Source organism: Erpetoichthys calabaricus, chromosome 8, assembly GCF_900747795.2.
Source record: "Erpetoichthys calabaricus chromosome 8, fErpCal1.3, whole genome shotgun sequence".
Taxonomy (NCBI): domain Eukaryota; kingdom Metazoa; phylum Chordata; class Cladistia; order Polypteriformes; family Polypteridae; genus Erpetoichthys; species Erpetoichthys calabaricus.
Window position 1 is genome coordinate 90,625,648 of NC_041401.2, and position 25,224 is coordinate 90,650,871.

The following is a 25,224-nucleotide window of genomic DNA, read 5'->3' on the forward strand; positions in this document are numbered from 1 at the left end:
GATCGAAAGAGTAGGTAACAATTCCCATGAAAATAAGAATCTCTTTAAATTGTATATCCGGATAACCAAACCCGGGGGTGGGCGAGCGAAGCCCCCTAGTTTACTTTAACTTGCAAGGCTTATTTAAATTCAATTGCTGCAGAACATCTGCAGGTTCTAGCCTATTAGTTGTTCCCTGAAGAAGGCACATTTGTAATATTCCTGAAATTTCCTTTATTTCAGTTTTTGCTAACCTAAACTTTAAACTTAAACCTCTGGCCATTTACTGTTTACCTTTTCACCGTTTTGCATTTCAACTGATTAAATTTGAAGAAAAACTGGAAAAACCGAGGTGTTCTAAAACGTTTGACCGGTAGTGTATATGTTCCTAAATATATCAATTATTAACCAACCAGCCCCAAACATTAATCACACAGATGATGAAATATCAGGGTGAAGTCATCAATAATTGATAAATGCTTATCACTGACACCATCTATAATATTACACCACTAGTAAAATTCCAAAGGAAGAAATTATAAAAACTGGTGTTTGGGAACTGTGCTAAAAAACATCAAGCCAAGTCAGAAAAATGAACTTGTCAAGACTTTAAAGCTAGCAGATCCTTCTTCATACTCTGGAAATCCTGTTCCTTTTGTACATCCTGGAATTCCTTACTTTAAATTAGAGAAGCAAATAGATTTCCATTTTTTTATTGCTGTTGCACAATTCAAACAATACAAATCACATGAGTCTCAGGGTAAAGGAGCTTTTCTAATTTTAAAGTGAACATGTTCCAAGACAGAAATAACAGCATTACAGTGTTACTCACAAAAAGTTGACGAAGGGAAAATCCTTACATTATGACAACATTTGAATAGAGTTTAAAAAGCATGACAGATTTCTTTGCATGTATAATTTTGTTTTACCATTTTACCACTTACGTCAAAATATAACATAATAATAAAATTGCTTTGCTTTTAATAAAATAACATATATTGCTTAAACCTAGGGGTGGGCGGTATGACCAAAATTCTATATCACGGTATTTTTCTAAATTATCCCGGTTTCACGGTATTCAACGGTATTTTTTTCCCCCATGCATGAGTGGATGTTAACCACATTTTTCACTGCAATTACTGGCTAAGAATAACCTATTCCACTGTCAAGAGTATTGTACATTGTACAAAAAAAACATTTTAATGTGCACACAAGTATTAATACAGTTTTGCATTGCCCCATAAAGTGATAGTTTTCAAGGGGGTGGCACTAATGGAGAAGGTATCACATTGCATGACAGATGCAGTCAAAATTATAGAACCTTTTTATTGAACAAATTTTGCAAAAAACAAACTATAATTTTGACAACATATTTTCAAACCATCCAAAGAGGCATTTAGACTTAGTAATAACTAGGGGGCTCCGCCCCTGCTCGCTTCGCTCGCCAACCCCTGGCGTTGGGACATGAGAAAGAGTCAGATGTATGAATTAGATCTAGAATAGTGTGCAGCTTTGGATGATGCCCATAGAAATAACAAATAGAGTGTTTGTCATATATTAATGTTTTATTGGAATATTTCTTTGTATACAACATTAGCAGTAAAGATGGTGTCTTGTCCTTGAATGAGTCTTCCTTGGCATGGATTATTTATAATTTTAACTTTAACGTCAGATGAACGGCGAACACGTGAGAAGGCAACATAAAGTTGTCCATGTCCAAAAACGGGTTCAGAGAGGTAGATGCCAACCTTGTCCATGGTTTTTCCTTGTGATTTGTTAATGGTCATGGCAAATGTAGGTTTAATGGGGAACTGTCGGCGTTTCAATGTAAAAGGTAATTCTAGCTCAGAACTTGTAAGGTCAATTCTAGGAATGAGAACAGTATTGTTAGCATGTGATCCTGTAAGAACTGTCGCTTGAATAACATTGCGTGTCATGGTGTTAATGACTAACCGTGTGCCATTGCATAAACCCTGTTTTGTGTTAAGGTTTCTTAATAGCATGATTATTGTTCCGTTTTTAAGGGCAAGGTCGTGTTGTGGTAATCCGGCAGGGTTAATAGTGTTCAAATATTCTAAGGGGAAATTTATATGTTCATTGTCGTCATCAGAGTCAACTTTGTCTGAGCTTAGAAAGATCTGTGTCTCTCCAGGAAGTAATGAAATGACTTGGTTATTAATGTGATTAACATTAATATTTTTTGGACATAATATAGTGCGTTGTGTTTAACAGGGGTATTTGGTCTAATGTGATTGCTGTTCCAAATATCTCTTTTACTAAGTCGTCTGAGATAAAGGATTGTGGAATGGAAATAATATCTGGGTGAAGTCCATCTGTATTTGTGAGTGTACCATTTCCCAGTTGCATTAGCCAACTGTTATATTCTGGATCTGGACATCGCATGTTTTGTACCAACTGTATTGTTTTAAAGCAATGCCAATTGTCTGTGTATTTTAAGGTGGACTGAACAATAGCTGAGCGCATGGCATGTGGAACAATAGCTAAGCATTGTCTAAAATCTCCTCCTAATAAAAGAACTTTTCCTCCAAAGGGAATATTATTATTCATCAACGTTTGTAGAAGTTTATCAATGGTGTTGAGTAAGTGACTGGATGCCATTGTACATTCATCAATAATTATCAGTTTTGCAAGACGGATGTCTCGGGGCATTGCTACTGTGAATGTTCATAGTGGATACTGATGTCTCTGTGATTGGGACCGGTATTTTGAATATTGAGTGACATGTACGACCATTTATTAACAGATTTGCTGCCACTCCGGAGGATCGCAGTCACTGTTAATATGTTTCCTTTTCTGCAGTTGAACGGTTAATAGTGCTTTATTGTAAGGAGATCCACCTATGCTGACACCTATGCTGTCTAGTGTGAAGGTGTTGACGTTCACTTTAGAATATGGGGCTTTGGGTGTCACTTCTTATGGATGTGTGTGTGTGTGTGGGGGGGGGGTGGGGGTGGTGAGGATTGTTGTTGCGCGAGCGTCTTCTTTCTTTTTGTGTTCCTGTGTCTTGTTTGAATCCCCCTCTTTGTGTGTGTCCCGTCCGTTGCTTGTAGGGTCTGTGGGGTGGGCTTCGCTCGCCAACCCCTGGTGTTGGGAATGACAAAGAGCGTGATGTATGAATGAGATATAGAATAGTGTGACGGTGTAGATGATGCAAATAGAAATCAAACAATAAAGTGTGTGGCACAGTGTAAAGGTTTATTTGAAAATTTCTTTGTACACGCCGTTTAAGTGTAAAAGGTAATTCCAGCTCAGAACTTGTAAGGTCATTTAAGATGGTTATTGTTGTGATCAGAGTCAAGTTTGTCAGAGCTTAGAAAGAGTTGTGTCTCTCCAGGAAGTAATGGAATGACTTGGGTATTTATGTTTTCCACATTAATATTTTTTGGACATAATATAGTGCGTTGTGTTAAAAGGGGCATTTGGTCTAATGAGATTGCTGTTCCAAATGTCTCTGTAACTAAGTCGTCGCAGATAAAGGCTTGAGGAATTGTAATAATATGTGGCTGAAGTCCATCTGTATTGGTGAGTGTACCATCTCTCAGTTGTAATAAGCAATTGTTATGATCTGGTTCTGGACATCGTATCTTTTTTACTAACTGTATCTTTTGAAAGTAATGCCAATTGTCTGCGTATTTTAAGGTGCACTGAACAATAGCTGAGTGCATGGCATCTGGAAGAATAGCTAATCACTGTCTAAAATCTCCTCCTCATAAAAGTACCTTTCCTCCAAATCGAATATTATTATTCATAAACGTTTGTAGAAGTTTATGAATGGTGTTGAGTAAGTGACTTCATGTCATTGAACATTCATCAATAAACAACATTTTTTCAAGACGGATGTCACGTGCAGTGCCACCGTTAATGTTCATAGTGGATACCGATTTGTAGGATCTAATGCAGTTGATAAAGATTTAACTTTCAGGTACATCGTCAGTTATAAGCTTCTGTAGATATTCAGTATATGAATGTAAAGAAGGCAGTCTAATTTGACCCTTTTGACAACAACGTGTAAATGTATAACTTGTATTTCCAGTTGTTTCTTCAGGGAAGTGAACTGAATGACAATGATTGCAAATGACATTCATTAATCCGAATGAATTTTCCTGGTGTATGTTTTCCTTGTGCCGTTTGAGAGGCGCGTTGTTGCATGTGTAGTATTTGGGACGTGTTGTTTTGGAGCTGTAATCGATTTGCCTGTGCTGTGTGAGAAGCCCGTTGTAGCCTTCGCTGCCATTAACGTATGTCTGAGACGGGAGGTGTTTCGTTTTGAATCCGTGACTGTTGTGATGCAGCACTTTGATTGATAGATTGCGTAATGTGGATCTAGGATGTAGATTTGTGCATATTTGCGTTGTTGATTTGTTTCAGGGTGCACTGTTCCAATGCGATGCAGTATTTGTGCACATATGCGAAAGCAGTATGGGCCATTGCCTTTTGGTGGCCTGATATTTACTCCGGTATATGCAAAAGCAAATGAACTATTGTAGGATCTAATGCAGTTCATAAAGTTTTTACTTTTAGGTACATCGTTAGTTAGAAGCTTTAGTTGAGCTTTGCGTTTTTGGAGTCGAGACATTTTTTCTTATGGATGTGTGGGGGGGATCGTTGTTGCGCGAGCGTTTTGTTTCTTTTTGTGTTCCTGTGTCTTGTTTGAATCCCCCTCTTTGTGTGTGTCCCGTCCCTTGCTTGTTGGGTCTGTGGGGTGGTTTTGTGTTCTTTTTTTTGGTCTTCCATGGGCTTGTTGAATCCCCCTCTTGGTGTGTGTCCCGTCCCGTCCCGTGCCTGTAGGGTGGGGGGTATGGTCGTGCCTTGCTATTGTGCGCTCGTCTGTTCTTTTATTTTTGGTGTGTTTAGTTTCGTGTGCAATGTGTTTCGTGCTTTCCCCTCGTTTGAGTACTCTTTCCCCTCGTTTGAATACTCTTTTATGTGCCTTTTCCTTATTTTGGTGCTTGTTGAGCCTCATTTTTGTGACTCCTTTCTGTATGTGCTCACTCCTGTTTTCTGTGCTCTCTTGTCGGACTCTTTTTGCGCCTGCGTCTCTCGCGGCCCCTCATCCGCCTCTCTCCCCCTCTTTGTGTGTCCCGTCCCTTGCTTGTAGGGTCTGTAGGGTGGTTTTGTGTTCTTTTTTTTGGTCTTCCATGGGCTTGTTGAATCCCCCTCTTGGTGTGTGTCCCGTCCCGTGCCTGTAGGGTGGCGGGGGTATGGTCGTGCCTTGCTATTGTGCGCTCGTCTGTTCTTTTTTTTTTTGTTCTGTTTAGTTTCGTGTGCAATGTGTTTCGTGCTTTCCCCTCGTTTGAGTACTCTGTAATGTTTTTTTTCCTTATTTTGGTGCTTGTTGAGCCTCATTTTTGTGACTCCTTTCTGTATGTGCTCACTCCTGTTTTCTGTGCTCTTGTCGGACTCTTTTTGCGCCTGCGTCTCTCGCGGACCCTCATCCGCCTCTCTCGCCCTCTTTTGTCCGCCTTTCTCGGGTCCTCAGCCGACTCTCGCGGACTGTTTGTTGCGCCGGCGCAGTACGTCTTTTTGCAGCTACGGCCCATGGCCGGATGTGCCTGCGTCCATCATCCGGTTTAGCATTCTCGGTTAGTAATATGGATAATAATAATAATAATTCATTACATTTATATAGCGCTTTTCTCAGTACTCAAAAATATCCAGAAGTGCTTGTCAAAAATTGTATTGCACCGAATATGTCTTAGAAAAGGAATAAATAGTAAATATTTTTTGTAAACCAACTACACTTTCTGTTAATGTTAACAATCTCTGTCCACTGACACGTTAAAGTGACTTTTTAAACAACTTTATCATCATTAAACTGCATAATATTTAAACTAATAAATAATAACAATAGAATAAATAATAGTATTATTACTGATACCGTCTTTTTCCGAAATTAAGACATCCCCCGAAAATAAGCCCTATCGAGATTTTCGGAACTTTTTGTAATATAAGCCCTCCCCCGAAAATAAGCCCTAGTTAAAATAATGTGAAAAAAAGAATTCGTTAAAAAATGCTGTTGATGTATTAAGTATGTTTAGCTTCCCTAATACTCGTATTTCAGAGAAATGTTTGAAATAAAATATTCCGAGAAATTCATTGTTTACCTCTACAGTTCGTTTCAAATTAATTCTTGGAATTTATCTTAAAAATACAACATAAGGCAGCATGAATACATAAATATTGTGTCCGCTCTGCTCTGCTGTGTTGTACTGCGTCGCGCGTATCGCAGAGTATGGTCGAATGAGGTGGGGGGGGGGTGGAGGGGGGCATGCATATGCGGAATGCGACGGAACGCGTCGTTGGCGCACACTATAAATAATTGTTCGTTAAGGCAGCAGTCTACATTGAGCGACAGTGCAGATACAACGTTTGTTCATTTCAGTCTTGTAAGTCTGATTATTTCCTCATACGTCATTTTATTTTTTATAAAGTGAATAATTTTTAACCGCAGTTAAATTGAGTACCGGTACAAAACGAAAGAGCTATTCCGTCGAGTACAAAAAGGGAATTGTGGAAGACTCCAGGGGTGTAAATCTTGTAGCCTTTTGTAAAGAGAAGATGCTGGATCTCCGTATGGTTCGTAAATGGCGTGCAGACTACGATAACCTGTGTCAACTGGTGGACCAAGGAAATGAGAAAAAACGCAGAGTTGGATCAGGTCGGCAGCCGTTATTTTCTGAGTTGGAAGAATGCATCTGGGAATGGATTGCCGACAGGAGAGCAATGGCTTTGGTTGTGCGCAGGGCTGATATTCAAAAATTTGCCCTTGAAACGGCAATTGAATTTGATATATCCACAGAAGAATTTAAAGCATCGTCACACTGGCTGGACAACTTCCTTCAACGACATGAACTGTCTCTAAGGAGATCAACAACAATGTTTAAGCTGGAAGACAATGAAGTTGTTAAACGTGCACTTGCGTTTAAGCTTTTTGTTGATGGCATTGATTTTTCGAAATACCAACTCTCCAACATGATTGCTATGGATGAGACCGCGGTATTCCTAGGCCAAGCAGCTCAAACGACGGTTCACCACAAGGCTTCCTCGTCAATTTACGTTCCTTCTACCGGTTACGATAGTGCACGTGTTACCTGTATTTTGGCGATTCGTCTAGATGGCAAGAAAGTATCGTCATTTTTAATCACTAAAGGTAAAAAAGACCAGATTCAACGCGTTTCAGGAATTTATGTCATTGAAAGTGAAAAAGCCTGGTGCACCCAAGCAGTTATAAGAAAGTGGGTTGATTTTATGCTGCCACCACTGTTGAGGGGTCGAAATAGAGGTTTACTAGTTTGGGATTCAGCCAGTACTCACCGCGCTAAAGACATGAAAAACTTTCTTGCTGAGAGGAAGATTGATCAAATAATGGTTCCGGCAGGAATGACTGGTTACCTCCAGACACTTGACATTGCAATAAACAAGCCATTCAAGGATCATTTGCGGATGGAAATCAATGAATATATTGAAAACAGAATGGTGAGAAATCATCGAGGTAATTTTGTAAAACCAGGCTTACAGGAAGTTGTGAATTGGGTACAAAATTCATGGGACAAAATAACTGATAGTTGTGTTTCCAATGCACTACAAACAGGCTACTTAGACAAGAAGTATTCATTTAACGATAGCTATATTGCAAGACATGAGAGATTCGGGCCAATGATTCAACAGGAAATGGATTTGGAGGAAAATCAGAACAGAATTCAGAATTTGATTTATGACGATGTTCCAGAAGAAGATGACATGACTGTAATTGAATAAATTTTAATTTCTGTATTCTGTGTAAAATAAATAAATATTAAATAAAAATATATAAATATACTTTTATTTTTGTCCTCCCCCGAAAATAAGCCCTAGTGCGTATTTTGGACCAAAAAAGAAAGTAAGACAGTGTCTTATTTTCGGAAAAAGACGGTAGTTGCACTATTACTTCAAGACTTCAAGCCCAGGTGCATTACACAGTATTCACCAAATTAAAATAAAATACAACAAGTGCAACTTGGTGATGACATCTTTAACAGCTGAACCATCATTTAGGCAAACTGCATTAATATGGACCTTGCTTCAAGCTAAGCTATACTGGGAAGAAAAAAACAAACTATATGTCGAGATTAAAGTCGACATTTCCACTTTATTCTCATAGTTTACTTCATAATTAAAGTAGAATGTCGTAAACTAAACTTCTTCCTAAAATCAATGTTTAATCAATTACTTAATTGACGGAGTGTTCAGAACTTTAAAATATCTTCGTTATACATGTTTAATTATGCCATCCATTCAGAGTTGCGCCCATCTCTGAACGAATCACTTAACACAAAGCATTTAATGTGCTATATAACTTATGACGGGGTTTGAGAAAATCTAGTAAATTAAATATTCATTTTATGATGAAGTTTAGTTTACGATGTTCTACTTTAATGACAAATTACGAGAATAAAGTCAAAAGAATATATTCTCGTCATAAGCGTCAAGATTAAAGTGGAAATGTCGAGAATAAAGTCAAAATGTCGTCACACTATTACACAGTACCCAGGTACATTACACTGTATTGAAAACAAATAAAACAAGTACAACTTGGCTTGCAGTATTATCCAGTAGTATAGAAACAGTATTTACACATCTGACCTTTTAAAACTAAAGCATCTCCAGGCGACAGACGTGACTGCTTTTTTTCGGCTCTCTGTCCATTTTCACCGCACAGCATACCTATGCTACCGCCCACTATTTGGTGGTGTAGCAGTGAAAAAGAGCCCTAGTGCAACAAATCTGTGTTTAGCGGTGTAGCAGTGAAAAAGGTCCCCACTTGAACAGTTTCCCGCTGCGCCACGTTCCAAACGTCGTTTAGGGCAATTTAAACCGGTGTTGCGGTATAAGAAAAATCCATATCATAAAAAAAATAAAAAACGGTTTTAGGTATGAACCGGTATACCGCCCAGCACTACTTAAACCTAATCTGAACAAATCTTAAATCTAGGAGGCCCCACCAAAACTGATCAAATTTGGCCCTGCAATTGCTAAGCAGTGCTGCTTTCAAATAGAAATTCAAAGCACACCAAACTTATGACACTACATGTAATGCACTGGCTGCAATTTAGTGTCTCAGAGTGAAAAGCAAACTAACAAGTGCTAAATCTGTGGTGTTCACTGGATTTTTCAAGATAATGGAGTATCCATCTGAACAACAAATAAAATGAGATTACAGTGATCCCTCGCTGTATCGCGCTTCGCCTTTCGCGGCTTCACTCCATCGCGGATTTTATATGTAAGCATATTTAAATATATATCGCGGATTTCTGCGGACAATGGGTCTTTTAATTTCTGGTACATGCTTCCTCAGTTGGTTTGCCCAGTTGATTTCATACAAGGGACACTATTGGTAGATGGCTGAGAAGCTAGATTGCTTACTTTTCTCTCTCTCTTGCGCTGAGTTTCTTTGATCCTGACGTAGGGGGATTGAGCAGGGGGGCTGTTCGCACACCTAGACGATACGGACGCTCGTCTAAAAATGCAGAAAGATTATCTTCACGTTGCTATCTTTTGTGCAGCTGCTCCCTGAAACGACATGCTGCACTGTGCTTCGCATACTTAAAAGCTCGAAGGGCACGTATTGATTTTTGACTGAAAAACAAACTCTGTCTCTCTGTATCTCTCTCTCTCTCCCTGCTCCTGACGGAGGGGGTGTGAGCTGCCGCCTTCAACAGCTTCGTGCCGTGGTGTTTCGCATACTTAAAAGCCAAACAGCCCTATTGATTTGTTTGCTAGAGATTGTTTTCTCTATCTATGTGACATTCTGTAATCCTGACACGCACTCCTTTGAAGAGGAAGATATGTTTGCATTCTTTTAATTGTGAGACAGAACTGTCATCTCTGTCTTGTCATGGAGCACAGTTTAAACTTTTGAAAAAGAGACAAATGTTTGTTTGCAGTGTTTGAATAACGTTCCTGTCTCTCTACAACCTCCTGTGTTTCTGCGCAAATCTGTGACCCAAGCATGACAATATAAAAATAACCATATAAACATATGGTTTCTACTTCGCGGATTTTCTTATTTCGCGGGTGGCTCTGGAACGCAACCCCCGCGATGGAGGAGGGATTACTGTACATAATTAAAAACAACTTCTGTTGAATCTCTCAAAGCCTTCTTTCACCTGTCATCAATGTGAACTGCTTTGCTTTGGCACTGCTGCAGCTAAATTATTTCTTGTCTTACAATGAAAATCTCCCATAGATCTTTCTAATTCTTTTGGAACTGTCTTCCTCTCGGATTAATGCAGTATGCAGGTGGAAGCATTCTTGATCATGTTTCTTTTACAGGTTGCTATTGGGCTAACGTACCCATTGATTAAAATCTGTGAAGTGTGATAGAGTAGCATCCCAAATATCTCGTAACGGCTAATCATTGTAAAATGAAGTCCTTCTCATCGAAATGGAGCTCTCCATCACTTACAAGAAAAGGTAAATAAAGTACCAAATAGTGCAGGAAATTTAAAAAAAAAAAAAAATTCCCAGACGGGACTGGGCGGTCTCGTGGCCTGGAACCCCTACAGATTTTATTTTTTTCTCCAGCCTTCTGGAGTTTTTTTTTGTTTTTTTCTGTCCACCCTGGCCATCGGACCTTACTCCTTTCTATGTTAACTAATGTTGTCATATTTTAATTTCTTATTTTGTCTTTTATTTTTCTTCTCTTCATTATGTAAAGCACTTTGAGCTACTTTTTGTATGAAAATGTGCTATATAAATAAATGTTGTTGTTGTTGTTGATGCTTAGAATCCATTGAGAATTGGTCCACTTCAAAAATTAAAACTGTTATTTGGGGCCCACTGACACTTCCGTTCTCTCGTAGGTTGCAAGTGGTGCTTGATAATTTTCCTCCACTTCATCTACACCTTTTGTTCATTTTGAGTTTGCTGCTAGGCTCTGTGGGAAGAGGGGGGAGAGTTTGGAGAATGGAATGGGACAGGTTGTATAGTGTATATATCTAGTTTTCCCCCTTTCAACTAGGATTAGGCAATGTTTAAAAGCCTCAGGTCAGTCAATTTACCTTTAAATTTGCTGGTTGATGTTATCACTGTAGGTGGGGCATCACCATTTTAACTAATGCTGCATTCTATTAACCTCAGAAACCGGATGTTGGAGATGGGAATGATGTCACACCTGAGTTGACCGCATTCCAGTAAAACATTCAGAAAAAGCAATACAGACACCTTCAGGGAAACCTTTTTTATGCTTGCTCTTCCAGAATACAGAAAACTACTAAACAACACATTAAGTGGTATTTTGTGCATCCAAACACTGTAGTAACATGTCCACAAATGGAGGTTTACAAATTTCATGGTGTATGTCACCATTTTGGATTTGACGTCATAATCAAAATAAGACGGATAAACTCCCAGTTCAAATGAAACACAGTATAAGTAAATCAACATTGGCATTCTGTATTTCCTGTAATTTTTAATTTGGCCGCGTTGTGTTCTCATTATTAACAGCTTTGTAGTGTCAGAAGGTATTAAAAGTACTTTGTTTAATATACAAAAGCATAACGGACAAACTGGTGACTAAGAAGAAATCTTATCAGTTTGGCAATTCTTTGAAATCAAAGCAAATGAGCATATAGTTAGAAAAAAGATTAACCAAAGGTATTTCTTGATCAAGCAAATAACTTGAATCATCATTTGCACATACACTATCCACCAGGTTTACTCAATGCTACGAGCACAAGGGCTAAAGGTTTGTCTCACAAGGTACTAATTATTATAACATACCATAAATACTTTATTCACAAAAGCCTTCAGCTCATCCCAAACAACAAACTTAACTGGTGCAGGTGATGAGTTTTAGCCAGGAGTGAAATTTAGTAATATCCGTTTTGGTTGGGATAATCTGTATCAAATTCTTTTAGGGCAGTAATGGGAATATGTGATCTATTGATTGCACTGCTGCACTGAAAACACCATCTCCTTTCAAAGCCAACGACAATTTTATAAAGCTGCTTCCCTTGTGGGACACTGATATATGTCTCCTGCAGAGCACATCACAGAACACTGGCTTATAGATGGTTTTCTAATTCAAAAAAAGACAGAATAAAGTGTTAAAGCAATCACCAGTGTTAAGATGCCATTATGCAGCTGCAAAATACTTTTCAAAAGGAATACATTTTAAACATCACATCTTTCCTTCTCCCCTCCTTTAACCGTCACCTTATCGTGGTGGAGGGGTTTGCGTGTCCCAATGATCCTAGGAGCTCTGTTGTCCGGAGCTTTATGCCCCTGGTAGGGCCACCCAAGGCAAACTGGTGAGGGATGAGACAAGGCAAACTGGTGAGGGATGAGACAAAGAGCGGTTAAACAAACCTCCTATGAAGAAAAACAATTTTGGACGGCGTTTTCCCTTGCCCGGACGCGGGTCACCGGGGCCCCACTCTGGAGCCAGGCCTGGAGGTGGGGCTCGATGGCGAGCGCCTGGTGGCCGGGCCTGCACCCATGGGGCTCGGCCGGGCACAGCCCGAAGAGGCAACGTGGGTCCCCCCTCCCATGGGCTCACCACCTATGGGAGGGGCCAAGGAGGTCGGGTGCAGTGTGAGTTGGGTGGTGGCCGAAGGCGGGGACCTTGGCGGTCCGATCCTCGGCTACAGAAACTGGCTCTTGGGACGTGGAATGTCACCTCTCTGAAGGGGAAGGAGCCTGAGCTAGTGCACGAAGTTGAGAGGTTCCGGCTAGATATAGTCGGACTCACCTCGACGCACAGCTTGGACTCTGGAACCAATCTCCTTGAGAGGGGCTGGACTCTCTACCACTCTGGAGTTGCCCCCGGTGAGAGGCGCCGAGCAGGTGTGGGTATACTTATTGCCCCCCAACTTGGAGCCTGTACATTGGGGTTTACCCCGGTGGACGAGAGGGTAGCCTCCCTTCGCCTTCGGGTGGGGGGACGGGTCCTAACTGTTGTTTGTGCGTATGCACCGAACAGCAGTTCAGAGTACCACCCTTTTTGGAGTCCCTGGAGGGGGTGCTAGAGGGCATACCTTCTGGGGACTCCCTCGTTCTGCTGGGAGACTTCAATGCTCACGTGGGCAATGACAGTGAGACCTGGAAGGGCATGATTGGGAGGAATGGCCCCCCTGATCTGAACCCGAGCGGTGTTTTGTTATTGGACTTCTGTGCTCATCACGGATTGTCCATAACGAACACCATGTTCAAGCATAGGGGTGTTCATATGTGCACTTGGCACCAGGACACCCTAGGCCTCAGTTCGATGATCGACTTTGTGGTCGTGTCGTCGGACTTGTGGCCACATGTCTTGGACACTCGGGTGAAGAGAGGGGCGGAGCTGTCAACTGATCACCACCTGGTGGTGAGTTGGCTTCGATGGTGGGGGAGGATGCCGGTCAGGCGTGGTAGGCCCAAACGTGTTGTGAGGGTCTGCTGGGAACGTCTGGCAGAGCCCCCTGTCAGAAGTAGCTTCAACTCCCACCTCCGGCAGAACTTCGACCACATCCCGAGGGAGGGAGGTGGGGGACATTGAGTCCAAATGGGCCATGTTCCGTGCCTCTATTGTTGAGGCAGCTGACCGGAGCTGTGGCCGTAAGGTGGTCGGTGCCTGTCGTGGCGGCAATCCCCGAACCCGCTGGTGGACACCGGCGGTGAAGGATGCCGTCAAGCTGAAGAAGGAGTCCTACAGGACCCTTTTGTCCTGTGGGACCCCGGAGGCAGCTGATAGGTACCAGCAGGCCAAGCAGAATGCGGCTTTGGTGGTTGCTGAGGCAAAAACTCGGGCGTGGGAGGAGTTTGGGGAGGCCATGGAGAATGACTTTCAGACGGCTTCGAGGAGATTCTGGTCCACCATCCGGCGTCTCAGGAAGGGGAAGCAGTGCAGTGTCAACACTGTATATGGTGGGGATGGTGTGCTGCTGACCTCGACTCGGGACATTGTGGGTCGGTGGGGGGAATACTTCGAAGACCTCCTCAATCCCATTAACATGCCTTCCAGTGAGGAAGCAGAGCCTGGGGACTCAGAGGTGGGCTCCCCCATCTCTGGGACTGAGGTCACCGAGGTGGTCAAAAAACTCCTTGGTGGCAGGGCCCCGGGGGTGGATGAGATACGCCCGGAGTTCCTCAAAGCTCTGGATGTTGTAGGACTGTCTTGGCTGACACGCCTCTGCAACATCGCATGGACATCAGGGACAGTGCCTCTGGATTGGCAGACTGGGGTGGTGGTCCCCCTCTTTAAGAAGGGGGATCGGAGGGTGTGTTCCAACTACAGAGGGATCACACTCCTCAGCCTCCCTGGAAAAGTCTATTCAGGGGTCCTGGAGAGAAGGGTCCGTCGGATAGTCGAGCCTTGGATTCAGGAGGAAGAGTGTGGTTTTCGTCCTGGTCGCGGAACAGTGGACCAGCTCTATACCCTTAGCAGGGTCCTGGAGGGTGCATGGGAGTTTGCCCAACCAGTCTACATGTGTTTGGTGGACTTAGAAAAGGCATTCGACCGTGTCCCTCGGGGAATCCTGTGGGGGGTACTCCGAGAGTATGGGGTACCGGCCCCCCTGATAAGGGCTGTTCAGTCCCTGTACGATCGGTGCCAGAGCTTGGTCCGCATTGCCGGCAGTAAGTCGAACCCGTTTCCAGTGAGAGTTGGACTCCGCCAGGGCTGCCCTTTGTCACCGATTCTGTTCATAACTTTTATGGACAGAATTTCTAGGCGCAGCCAGGGTGTTGAGGGGGTCCGGTTTGGTGGGCTCAGGATTGGGTCACTGCTTTTTGCAGATGATGTTGTCCTGTTTGCTTCATCAGGCCGTGATCTTCAGCTCTCTCTGGATCGGTTCGCAGCCGAGTGTGAAGCGGCTGGGATGAGAATCAGCACCTCCAAATCCGAGACCATGGTCCTCAGCCGGAAAATGGTGGAGTGCCCTCTCAGGGTTGGTAGCGAGATCCTGCCCCAAGTGGAGGAGTTCAAGTATCTCGGGGTCTTGTTCACGAGTGAGGGAAGAATGGAGCGTGAGATCGACAGGCGGATCGGTGCGGCATCCACAGTAATGCGGGCGTTGCATCGGTCTATCGTGGTGAAAAAGGAGCTGAGCCGCAAGGCGAAGCTCTCAATTTACCAGTCGATCTATGTTCCTACCCTCACCTATGGTCATGAGCTATGGGTAGTGACCGAAAGAACGAGATCGCGAATACAAGCGGCTGAAATGAGTTTCCTCCGCAGGGTGTCTCGGCTTTCCCTTAAACATAGGGTGAGAAGCTCAGTCATCCGGGAGGGGCTCAGAGTAGAGCCGCTGCTCCTCCGCATCAAGAGGAGTCAGATGAGGTGGCTTGGGCATCTGATCAGGATGCCTCCTGGACGCCTCCCTGGTGAGGTGTTCCGGGCACGTCCAACCGGGAGGAGGCCCCGGGGAAGACCTAGGACACGCTGGAGGGACTATGTCTCTCGACTGGCCTGGGAACGCCTTGGGATTCTCCCGGAAGAGCTAGAAGAAGTGGCCGGGGAGAGGGAAGTCTGGGCATCTCTGCTCAAGCTGCTGCCCCCGCGACCCGACCTCGGATAAGCGGGAGACAATGGATGGATGGACATCTTTCCTTCTCAGCAGAGGTTGGAACCTTTCACAATCCTGTAGAAAACTGTGAGGCCAATCATGGTCACTGAATAATAAAAGCAGGATTTTATCCTAAAAGTCTCAACTCCATTCACACATTCAGACTGACCACAGCACACTTGGGGCCTTGGCTAGAGCATTCACAAAACATCCTCCACCTCTCTTGTCTTCACTTAATAATACTGTATGGTGCAGAAGGCTACTTTCGTGAGTTTTATTTATAAGTAAAAATGTATAAAGCATACAAAACTCTGGCACAGCCATCATGTTGAACCCCACAAAAGAGGCAGTTGTCAGATTGCTAATTTTCATTTTGCAAGGGAAAGTTTAATCAGAACTGCACTGCTACAGATGCATATTTACTGTAGTTAAAGCCAAATCTTTTATAGGGATAATTCTGCACGAGTCTAGTCATAAGCAAATTTGTGATACAACCAAAAACAAAATGTTTTTACAAGAACACTGAAATAATGAAAGGGAAGGCAAAAAACATTTTAAAGTTTATTTTCCATTAAGTGTTAACAATCTACTAATGTTTCTGGTTGGTACTAAAGTAAACAAATTTTACAACAGTAAATGACAAATATGTCACTAAGCTTTAAAGAGTTGTTTGAAATAAGTTGCAAATAAAAGTTTTATGGATATTTATTGGTTTGTTGACTACCATGGCATTAATATTATGAAACTTGAACTCAGATTTATTTTTTCCATTACCTAAAACAATGACAATAATAAATTTAAACATGAAATACAATTTTTTTTACTCAATTTTACTTGCACAAGAAATTTAATAAAAAAGTGATATGTGATCTTCCAAACATTTTGCACTACAAAGCTTGAGTTCTTGTAAACACAACTTTGTATACTGTAAGCAGAAAATTTATAAGAAGATAACTTCCAGTTTAACTGCCATTCCTAAATGAATACATTTTTAATCTGAGTTACTTAGATTTGGTGCCATTGTTAGTGGGGGAGGATGAAAATGAAAGTTTTAACATAAACTAGTTCTTTTTTTTAGTCCCTTTGGAAATATTCTGACATAGATTCTTGTCAGTAGATGCATATGCACATTTAAAGGACACTGATTATAAAAACTTTTACAGTAACACCAGCTGAAATTCCATTTAAGCCACTGCCTATCATACAGCACTTAAACAACTTACTCATCTTATTTGTGTGCTACTTTTTTGTAGATTCTGTAAAACAGCTGCTTAGGGATTATAGGCCAAGGTTCAAATCCCCATTGAACAATTACTCACTTTGCACTCATACTAAAGAAAATGGAAATAGAAGCTATGGATAAAACTCTAAATAACATCTATTTCAGTACATGGTGGCTTGCAAATATTTAATATACAAGAATTTTAATACCAAGCCAGCTGAGGATAATCTGATTTAATTGTAAAAAATGTAAATGATCTTGCCTTACTCCTGTAGGCTTTATAAAGCAGCTGGACAAAATTAATCTGTTTATGAATGAGAAAAAAGTTAACAGCAGGATGTCCAGGCCCCAGACCACTTGTCTGCATTGCCTTTCATCAGCTCCATGCAGCTTCCTATTAATAATTTAAAAATGTACACAACATTCTCCTACATTAAGCGGAGGTTGTGCACAAGACAATGCTGACAAGCAGGAAAACGATTAAATAAGCAGTTTTCCATCCTTGAAGCAGTGGACTGCAAATTACATAAACCTTATCTATAAAAGGTAAAAGTGCTATGATAAAGGCTTTTTCAAAATAATTACAACAGTACATAAACTCTTATCTTTGCTACATTTCAACACATAAAATTAAATACATCCGGACTTAAAAGTGAGTAAGGCATGCAATGAAGTCTTTCAAAAAGAGAGTAAAACCTTAATATATATTTTTTAATCTTGTTCACACTTCAAGACAACTAAAATTATTGGAGCTTTCAGCTTAGTATAATGAGAAGAGAAATGTGAGATGCTATGCTGGGGCAACCCATTGTCATATTCTGATATGCCCATTTACTCACTGTCCAGAGCTTCAAGTCTTGGTACAAAACAAAAGGATGGGCATCTCCACAGCTGTAATTAAATTACGTAATATTTTGTTTTCCAATCTCCCCTGCTACAACTCACCATCTACACAATGCAGCTTTAGTTGTCTTCTGTATTAAACACAATTACACAGATCACATAAGTGAATAACAGCTTACATATATCAACAAATGTAGTATTACCTAACCCTGTAAAGAACGTTTGGGCTCTAAACATACAGAAGATTGCTAGTCACTTGTTCTTCTATAACTTGTACAACCTTAAATAAAGATCATGTGCAAGTTTTCGTGTATTTTATCCTTTTTTTAATTTTACAGTTTTGTAATGATAATAGAATTTAGTTACAATTTCTTCAAACTGTGTGATGGGTAAAAGACCTCTAATTAAATATTGCAACTCCAATAGCGTAATAAGAAAATAATTTTTGTACAAGACTGAAAAGTAACAGGTAGGATTAAAATAATTTATCAATGTAGATGAAGCAAAGCTTTATTTACAATTATAAATTTCAAAACTGAAATAGACATGCAATACACGTACAAGATTTCTTGTTTCAATTTTTGTTATCCAGATTGACATTTCAGGAACTAGCTCAGTAGATGCATACTTCAGATCAAGCATGGATTATACAAATACACCAGTCTATTTTATAAAACTAATAAAAGAAGCTTGAATGGTATAGATTAAGAACATTAATGGATTATTTTTGCATGAGCAGAAAATGCCATAATTTACAAATCTAAACTCAAAAAATACTGTTACTTGAAAAAATATATACTACCTATAAAATGTTAACTATTTTATTTTAAATAAAACCAGATCACTGTGATTCTGACATAAAACACAAACCTAGTATAAACCAAAACAAGGTTCAACAAGCAAAGAAAAAAATAAAGCATATCACATGGTACGCTCGTATTAAATCAGCAGCAGACAGACAGCAGACACCTTCTGAATCAGCACTTTCCAAGCAATACATCTCTACCTGCTATGTTAAAGGTGTGTCAAATGGTTAGAAACTTTCAAAAAACTTTGTACCTACCTGAGCCTGATTGGGCCTAAATTGATTCTAAATTGCAGACTGGAATCCCAAACAAACAGACAATAAGTGGTACAGATGCACAGCAAAACCGTATTCACAACGATTTTAATACCACAGAAACACAAGGATTCATTTAACTTTTAAAGTTCTACTGTAGGCCACACACTACCTGGTGACATTATCATGCAGTATGATAATTTAAACACACAGGCTAAACAGATTATTTAGAAGATTGTGACACTGTAAAGAAAGCGTATCTCTTAATATCTAATTCTAACTGAACAGACATTTAGCAAAAATGCTGAGGTGACATAATACAGAATGGTAACCACCTCCTAACAGAATATTCTCAGCTCTGGTAATTTAGGGAGTACTGCAGCATCAAAGCTCTGATTTTTTTTTTATATTCAGAACTAGTAAATATTATGAAGAGCTGAAAGCACCATATTAGCCAACTAATACTTTTTCTGACTGCTGAATGTTAAATTAGGAACTGCAAATGTCAGCAAACTACATTCATAATACACTTTATATGATTTACAGTGCTCAAATAATCTTCTCTAGCTTTATATTTGATTCCAAGTTTATTCAATGCTGAGAAAACAAAATTATAATTTTAAAGCAGTAGCTAAAATGGAAAAAAAAACTTTGAACATGAACTCAGTTATCAGTGTTAATATTCTATTTTGCCATGTAGAAATGAATGAAACAAATTAGACATACACAAGCTTCATTAAAGCTACAGAGTACTGGAAATAAAATTCAGCTGCTTCAAAAGACAACAGAAGCACAAAGCCATGAAACAGGAGCGGCAGATTAAGAAACAGTAGACCAGTGCACAGCAATAGCCATAAAAACACTGTAAACTGTTATATATTGTATAGTAAACCAAGTAGACATTATACCTGTTAAGAATCATAATAAAAATGATTAAGAAACAAAAGCATGTAGCAGTCTGAACTTATAGCACCAAGACCCAGTACCTGATCTGAAGTAATGGTACAGTGACTTTAATGAAAGTGTTTTTTGTTTTTTTTTCTTGCATTCTAGATGTTCTCTTACTTGATTCACTCCTCTAAATAAACCATATTGCACAAACACCATACCTTAAAAGTGACAGACTCTTTAATTGAATGATTCTTTGCCTAAGACAAGCAACACAATGTAGCAGCCAATTTTTAAGAAGTACCATGACCCATAAAAAAGAAATTATTAACATTGATAATGAAGAGCTTAAATAACTAAACAATAACTAAATTCTTAATCAGAAATGTCACCTGATTTAATAAAAACAAATTAATTATACTTACATCAAAGGCCTCTCTACGTAGGCCTTCACTGTTCCTCAGCCAGCAGCAGCTCAATTCACTGAGTTCCAAAATGGGCTGAACCTTCAGGCGGACAGTGTCTCCAGATTGTCGAATCATCTCCACAATCTCATCACGCGTCTTATTTTCCACATTCCTTCCATTAATCTCCACAAGACGGTCTCCAGGGACCAAACCTAAAGCCAGATCTTTTGTACCTGCTCCTGGTTCAGCAAAATGAACTACTTTGCGGTAAACTTGTCCATCCTGACCTCTATCCAGCATTGTTGTCCGACGCAGTGAAAATCCAAAATCCCCAGTGTTTCTTCTTTGCAGCTCCAATTCACGTGGTTCTGGTGGATGAGGTGTAATAACAGCTGGCAATTTCAGATCAGCTGGAAACATTTTGTCAACTACCTCTGGTATCTGCACTCTGGTTTGTTTTGACTTTATAGGAGGTGAAGGAGTTTGCAGAGCTTGGATATTTTGCTTCAGCTGACCATCAAAATTCTTGACTTCCACCTGAGGCGATGGAGTTGTAGAATTATGCTCTGATGGGGTAGAGGTTTCTGATGGGCTTTCATCCTTGCTTTTCTGGGAAAAGGAAAACCGTTTAATTATTTGACCCACCTGGGAATTCTGCTTTGCAAGTGAGCCAAATTTGGCTGCTCTCTGAAGCACAGAGCCTCGGATAACATCTTGGTCCACCTTAAGGTCATCACTGGAACTTGCGGTGCTAAGCTGTCCAGAGTCCAATATAACACTACCCCTGTTACTGAAGCTGTCGGAATCAATATCAGTCAAATTAAGCTCAGAGCTGCTTGCTACTTTGATTGGAATTGGGTTTGAAATCTCAATTTTTGCCTTGGAATCCCTCTTGGAACTACGATTAAGGTTAAAAAATCCCCTTCTCATACTTATCTCCTCCAGGCTCTTCAGCTCAGCAGCAGACATCCTTTCCTTCTTTTCCCTCTTCTCCTTTTTATCCCTCTGACCACCACCTTTGTCTTTGTCTTTTTTAATAAGATTGAACATCGTGAAATTTAAATTTCTTCTTTTTTGTTCGAATTATATGTGATATTCACATCAAATGGTACCCAACTACAAACTACGAAGTTAAAAAATGAAGCCTCCTTTCTCATCAACATGTAGATGGTCACATAAAGATAAATACACCTGGAAAAAAGTATATAAATATATTTTAAATGTTGCAATTTTCCAGTGTTTCAAGCATGAAAATAAACAGTAATATAATTTATAATGATGAACAAAGAAACTTTCATACCAATAAAGTACACGCTTTTAAGGTGAAAACAAACTAACAGTGAAAAATATGTGAGAAGCTTCATTTTCCTCCACACTATGTTCTCAATTAATTTATTGTGATTTAATTTTTAGTTAACTAGTAAATTTGTTTTATTCACCTCAGCAAACTCATTTCTTGTGAACATATTATGGAGGTGGCAAACATAAATAAAAGGCAAAGTGAATCCTTGGAGGGTGGGGATACAAAACAAAATCTGCCCTATATACATTATCACAAGTTAAGGAGCCATAATGCAAGTCATTGTAAAAACAATTCACAACTCAGTCCAAATGTCATTTATTTTTAATAACAGCAGCTCATAACTTACAATTCAGCTGTTGTAACTGTATATAGTTAAAAGATAGCAATCCTTTGTAAATGCCTGTGCATCTGGTATCAAAATACAATATTGGCTTTGTTTAATTTAATATGGAGGCTGCATATACTGTGTCAAGGATATTTTTTCTCTGTGAGCAATCAACAATAAAACAGCCTTTTTCTGCATATTTAGCCTATAGACTTGACTGGCCGGTCAAGCAGCTAAATTTTTTTAAAATGCATGGAAACCTTGCACTTACAGTAGCTATTATTCTACTAGTAGCTACTCAGAATTATGCATGATAAACTTAATTTTTCAAATAATCAGCAATGAAAGAGAGAAACTTCTTTCATGACCAATCAGTTTATGCACAACCTCACCAAAATAACCATAAAAGTAAAATCTTTCAAAAACGTGCAGTGCAAAAAATGAACAGATTAATATAATACAGTGCCTGTTTACATAAAAAAATGCTAATCATATCAACAAATGTTAACAGCTGTAGAAGGAAGACTTACACACAGCAGGACAAAAGCGATACATTGGTTTATGTTGTTCAGGAAAAGAAAAAACTTTCAAAGAATTATTCACATTGTCTACAGATATACTGTACTGTGCTTGAATCGAACTCAATTGAAACACAATTGTTTTTCCTTGTCTCCAGTAACATCCATCACTATCACTGGAGAAAAGTTTACATTTTCTCTACCCGCTACCCTATTAACGAGTCAATACATACAGCTGGGATAGCTGTGTGTGTGCAGTGCTGCCCAATACAGCTGTTAGGGCAGGCATACTCCTGCCTAGAAAAGTAAAAGAAGAAGGGATGGAGACTGAAAATGTCAAAATTCCTGAAGTTAGAGCAGGGGGTGTCTGCTACGCTAACGCTAAGTAGACTACCATCTCTACCATTTTAACATGATTATTTTAATTTGTTCATTGATTTCCTAATTGAAATACTCCGTTTGCATTTCATTGTACTCTATATTTGAAAAATAAACTGTGCACAGTCAAAAGGAGTGTTAATCTTTTTAATACACAATAGAATTTGTAAAATAAGAGATTTTATAAATTAAAAATATGCACAAAAAATTACAAATTGCCTCCAGACTATACTGGTGGCATACGTGTCACTGAAAAGAATAAAATTAGGTTGTGGTGTTCAGGCCTTTATTCTCTTTACTACCACTTTGTTGGAAAGTAAATAACAATACTTGGTTATCGCCTGAAAAAAGAACAAGATCTTCTTTGGACAAATGTGTTTTTATTTTAAGTGTGTGTCTGTTATTACTTGTGCATTCAACTTACACATACTACATGTTTTATTTTGTATTCATTTACATGGTTCGACTTAATTGGTCATTAAATTATGATGTCATGTTTACATCACATTACTTTTCACAATTTTATATCATCATAGCAGAAGACCACAAACATCACCATATAATGATAGTATTGTCAATCAATTATTTTTTGCGAAGTTATTTAGGGCTGAGCTTTACAAAGAAAAAAAATTACTATAAAATGAGTTACTGGTCCAACAAATACTCTTAACTGGTCAAATATCTGGCATTCCAAACATTTGCTTCAATAACTATTTTTTAAAGAAGATTGCAGCCAAAGGTACTGACAAATATGACACAGTTATATTAGAAATCAAAACATACTCTTATATTGCACAATAAAATAAAAACTTGAAAAAAATTCAATACATGAAAATTAAAACCATGATTTAGGAAAATAATAGGCAATAATTATATATAAATAGCAATAAGCTGGGAGACATACTTTTACTAATCAGAGATAAACTGCAACCAAATTTTTTTCAGAGTTTAAATGGCAAAAGTATTATATCGTACCCCTGCTGCCAATCTTCTTGTTTCTTCTTAGTTTAGGGGGTTTAAAGCTTGATTATGGGAATTCTAAAAACAAATCCTCCTTTAGTACTGATTTTCTATGTGTGTTAATCTTCTTAACTTTTGCTACTAAGGTACATTATGTGCCTTGTTGACCAGCAAATCACCGCGTTTTCAGCACTCTGGATGAAGGCAGGAAGCTCATCTGGCTCTACCGGATCAATTGTGTACGCTCAAAATAAACAGCCACAGCCCTACAAAGAAGCCAATACCCTTAAGTCCCTAGTACTATGATGTTTATAATACAATGTTTCACATTCTGTATTAAAATGTAAGGTGTAAGGATTGTGCCAAATTAAAATTGCATTAAACATTTGTTCACTGTAATTGCCATTTTTACACAACATACTAAACTTATATTAGCACACAATTGATAAGAAAAAGTAGTGGACCTCACTGGCAATTCCTCTAGAATGTTCTTCCCAGAAAAAATAAGGCCAACATAAACTTAAATTCCATTAAATATGTTTGATTTATGTTGTGTGCCCTTTGCCAAATTTTGCATGCAAGATACATGGTTTTGTAATGGCAGTGTAAAAATAAATTATTATTAATATACAGTATACCCAACACAGTACGTTTAGTAGTAAAATAAAAACTGGTTTCACGTTATGCAAGTGCATTACAATTTAGTCCAGACCACTTCGCAAACCCAGAACTGCCAAAAATAATGTCACATATGTACATGCAAACCCCACCCATCTTTCCCCATCAACCCACAACACAATCCATGAGTCATACAACTGTTCATCCGACAGCCTAAAGGCCATACCTGACCTGTCCTGTCCTGTGCTCTTGTCATCTCTCTGCCTCCCCCTCCAAACAACAACTGAGCCACTCCTGTCTCGGCGACCCTTTCTAGCAGTCCTACCCACGGTAATTTGTTGAAGCTGGACGCTGTTGAAGAAAAACAGCAGGTCATTTTGCCACCGGGAATTGCCGGAGGATCCTTCACCTGCCCAGGTGTCCGGGCCTGGTGACAAGGAATTCAATTAATATGGGCGACTGCAAAGAAGGGTAAAGAATGTAATGCTTGGGCCGTCCCAGTGACCTATATATGAGAGGTCCCGGAATCCGTCTAAATACAAGGAATGTCGCAAACACAGCCTCTGCATGCTACAGCGCGCCGCAGCCCGCACCGGCCTTTCTTATCACCGACTCCCTCGGCACAAAGAGCGGCTCCTCCCGGCCCTCTTCTTCCTCCTCCCGAACCCTCGAGTGCCTTTCGCATACTTACGTTCCCGTGAGGATGGACTCAGAGTAGCCGGGTGGGTCACTGCATGCGTGTGCGCGACAGTCCAGGAAAAAGCCGACGGGATGCGCTACTCTATCCTGTCGGGAGGGACGAGAGTTACAATACCCGGAGAACAGCAGCAGCAGCCGCAAAAGCAGCTGTGGAGTACGGCGTACCTCGGTACAACCCGCCTTTCCAAGCCTGTCAATCCAGCAGCGAGCGGCGCCGTGTCCCTGGAAACGCGTGCGTGCCTCTGTTCTCTCGGGCACGTGCACGGCGTGTATGGAAGCCGGCGATTGTAAAAACGTGCGGGCTCCCGACACTAGCGAAGTCTTGCGCGCTACCCTGAAAACGTGTTGGTTCACGGCGACATATCTTGTCACACCAGCGACTTAGCTGTAGGAGGGGCGCTTTTGGTTTGGTTGTCGGCATAGAACATATCGAGTCAGGCATCTGTGAGGCTTTTTACAAAGAGAGAGCTAATTCAGTA

The 25,224-nt window shown here is 40.2% G+C and overlaps 1 protein-coding gene across 13 annotated transcripts in view; it reads right to left on the minus strand.

The window, feature by feature from the left end:
• myo18ab (myosin XVIIIA b) overlaps positions 1-24,960 on the minus strand; it is a 336,877-nt gene extending 311,917 nt beyond the window's left edge. For 7 of the 13 annotated variants that reach the window (XM_051931132.1, XM_051931131.1, XM_051931130.1 and 4 more), the window contains exons 1-2: positions 24,738-24,960; positions 19,963-21,135 (exon numbers count right to left, since the gene is read on the minus strand). In XM_051931132.1, the coding sequence (XP_051787092.1) occupies positions 19,963-20,994 (1,032 nt within the window). In that variant the 5' untranslated portion in view covers positions 20,995-21,135; positions 24,738-24,960. The remainder of the gene's footprint in view (positions 1-19,962; positions 21,136-24,737) is intronic. The other 6 variants (XM_051931142.1, XM_051931141.1, XM_051931146.1 and 3 more) reach the window with 3 other exon arrangements.
• Positions 24,961-25,224: the final 264 nt, after the last annotated feature.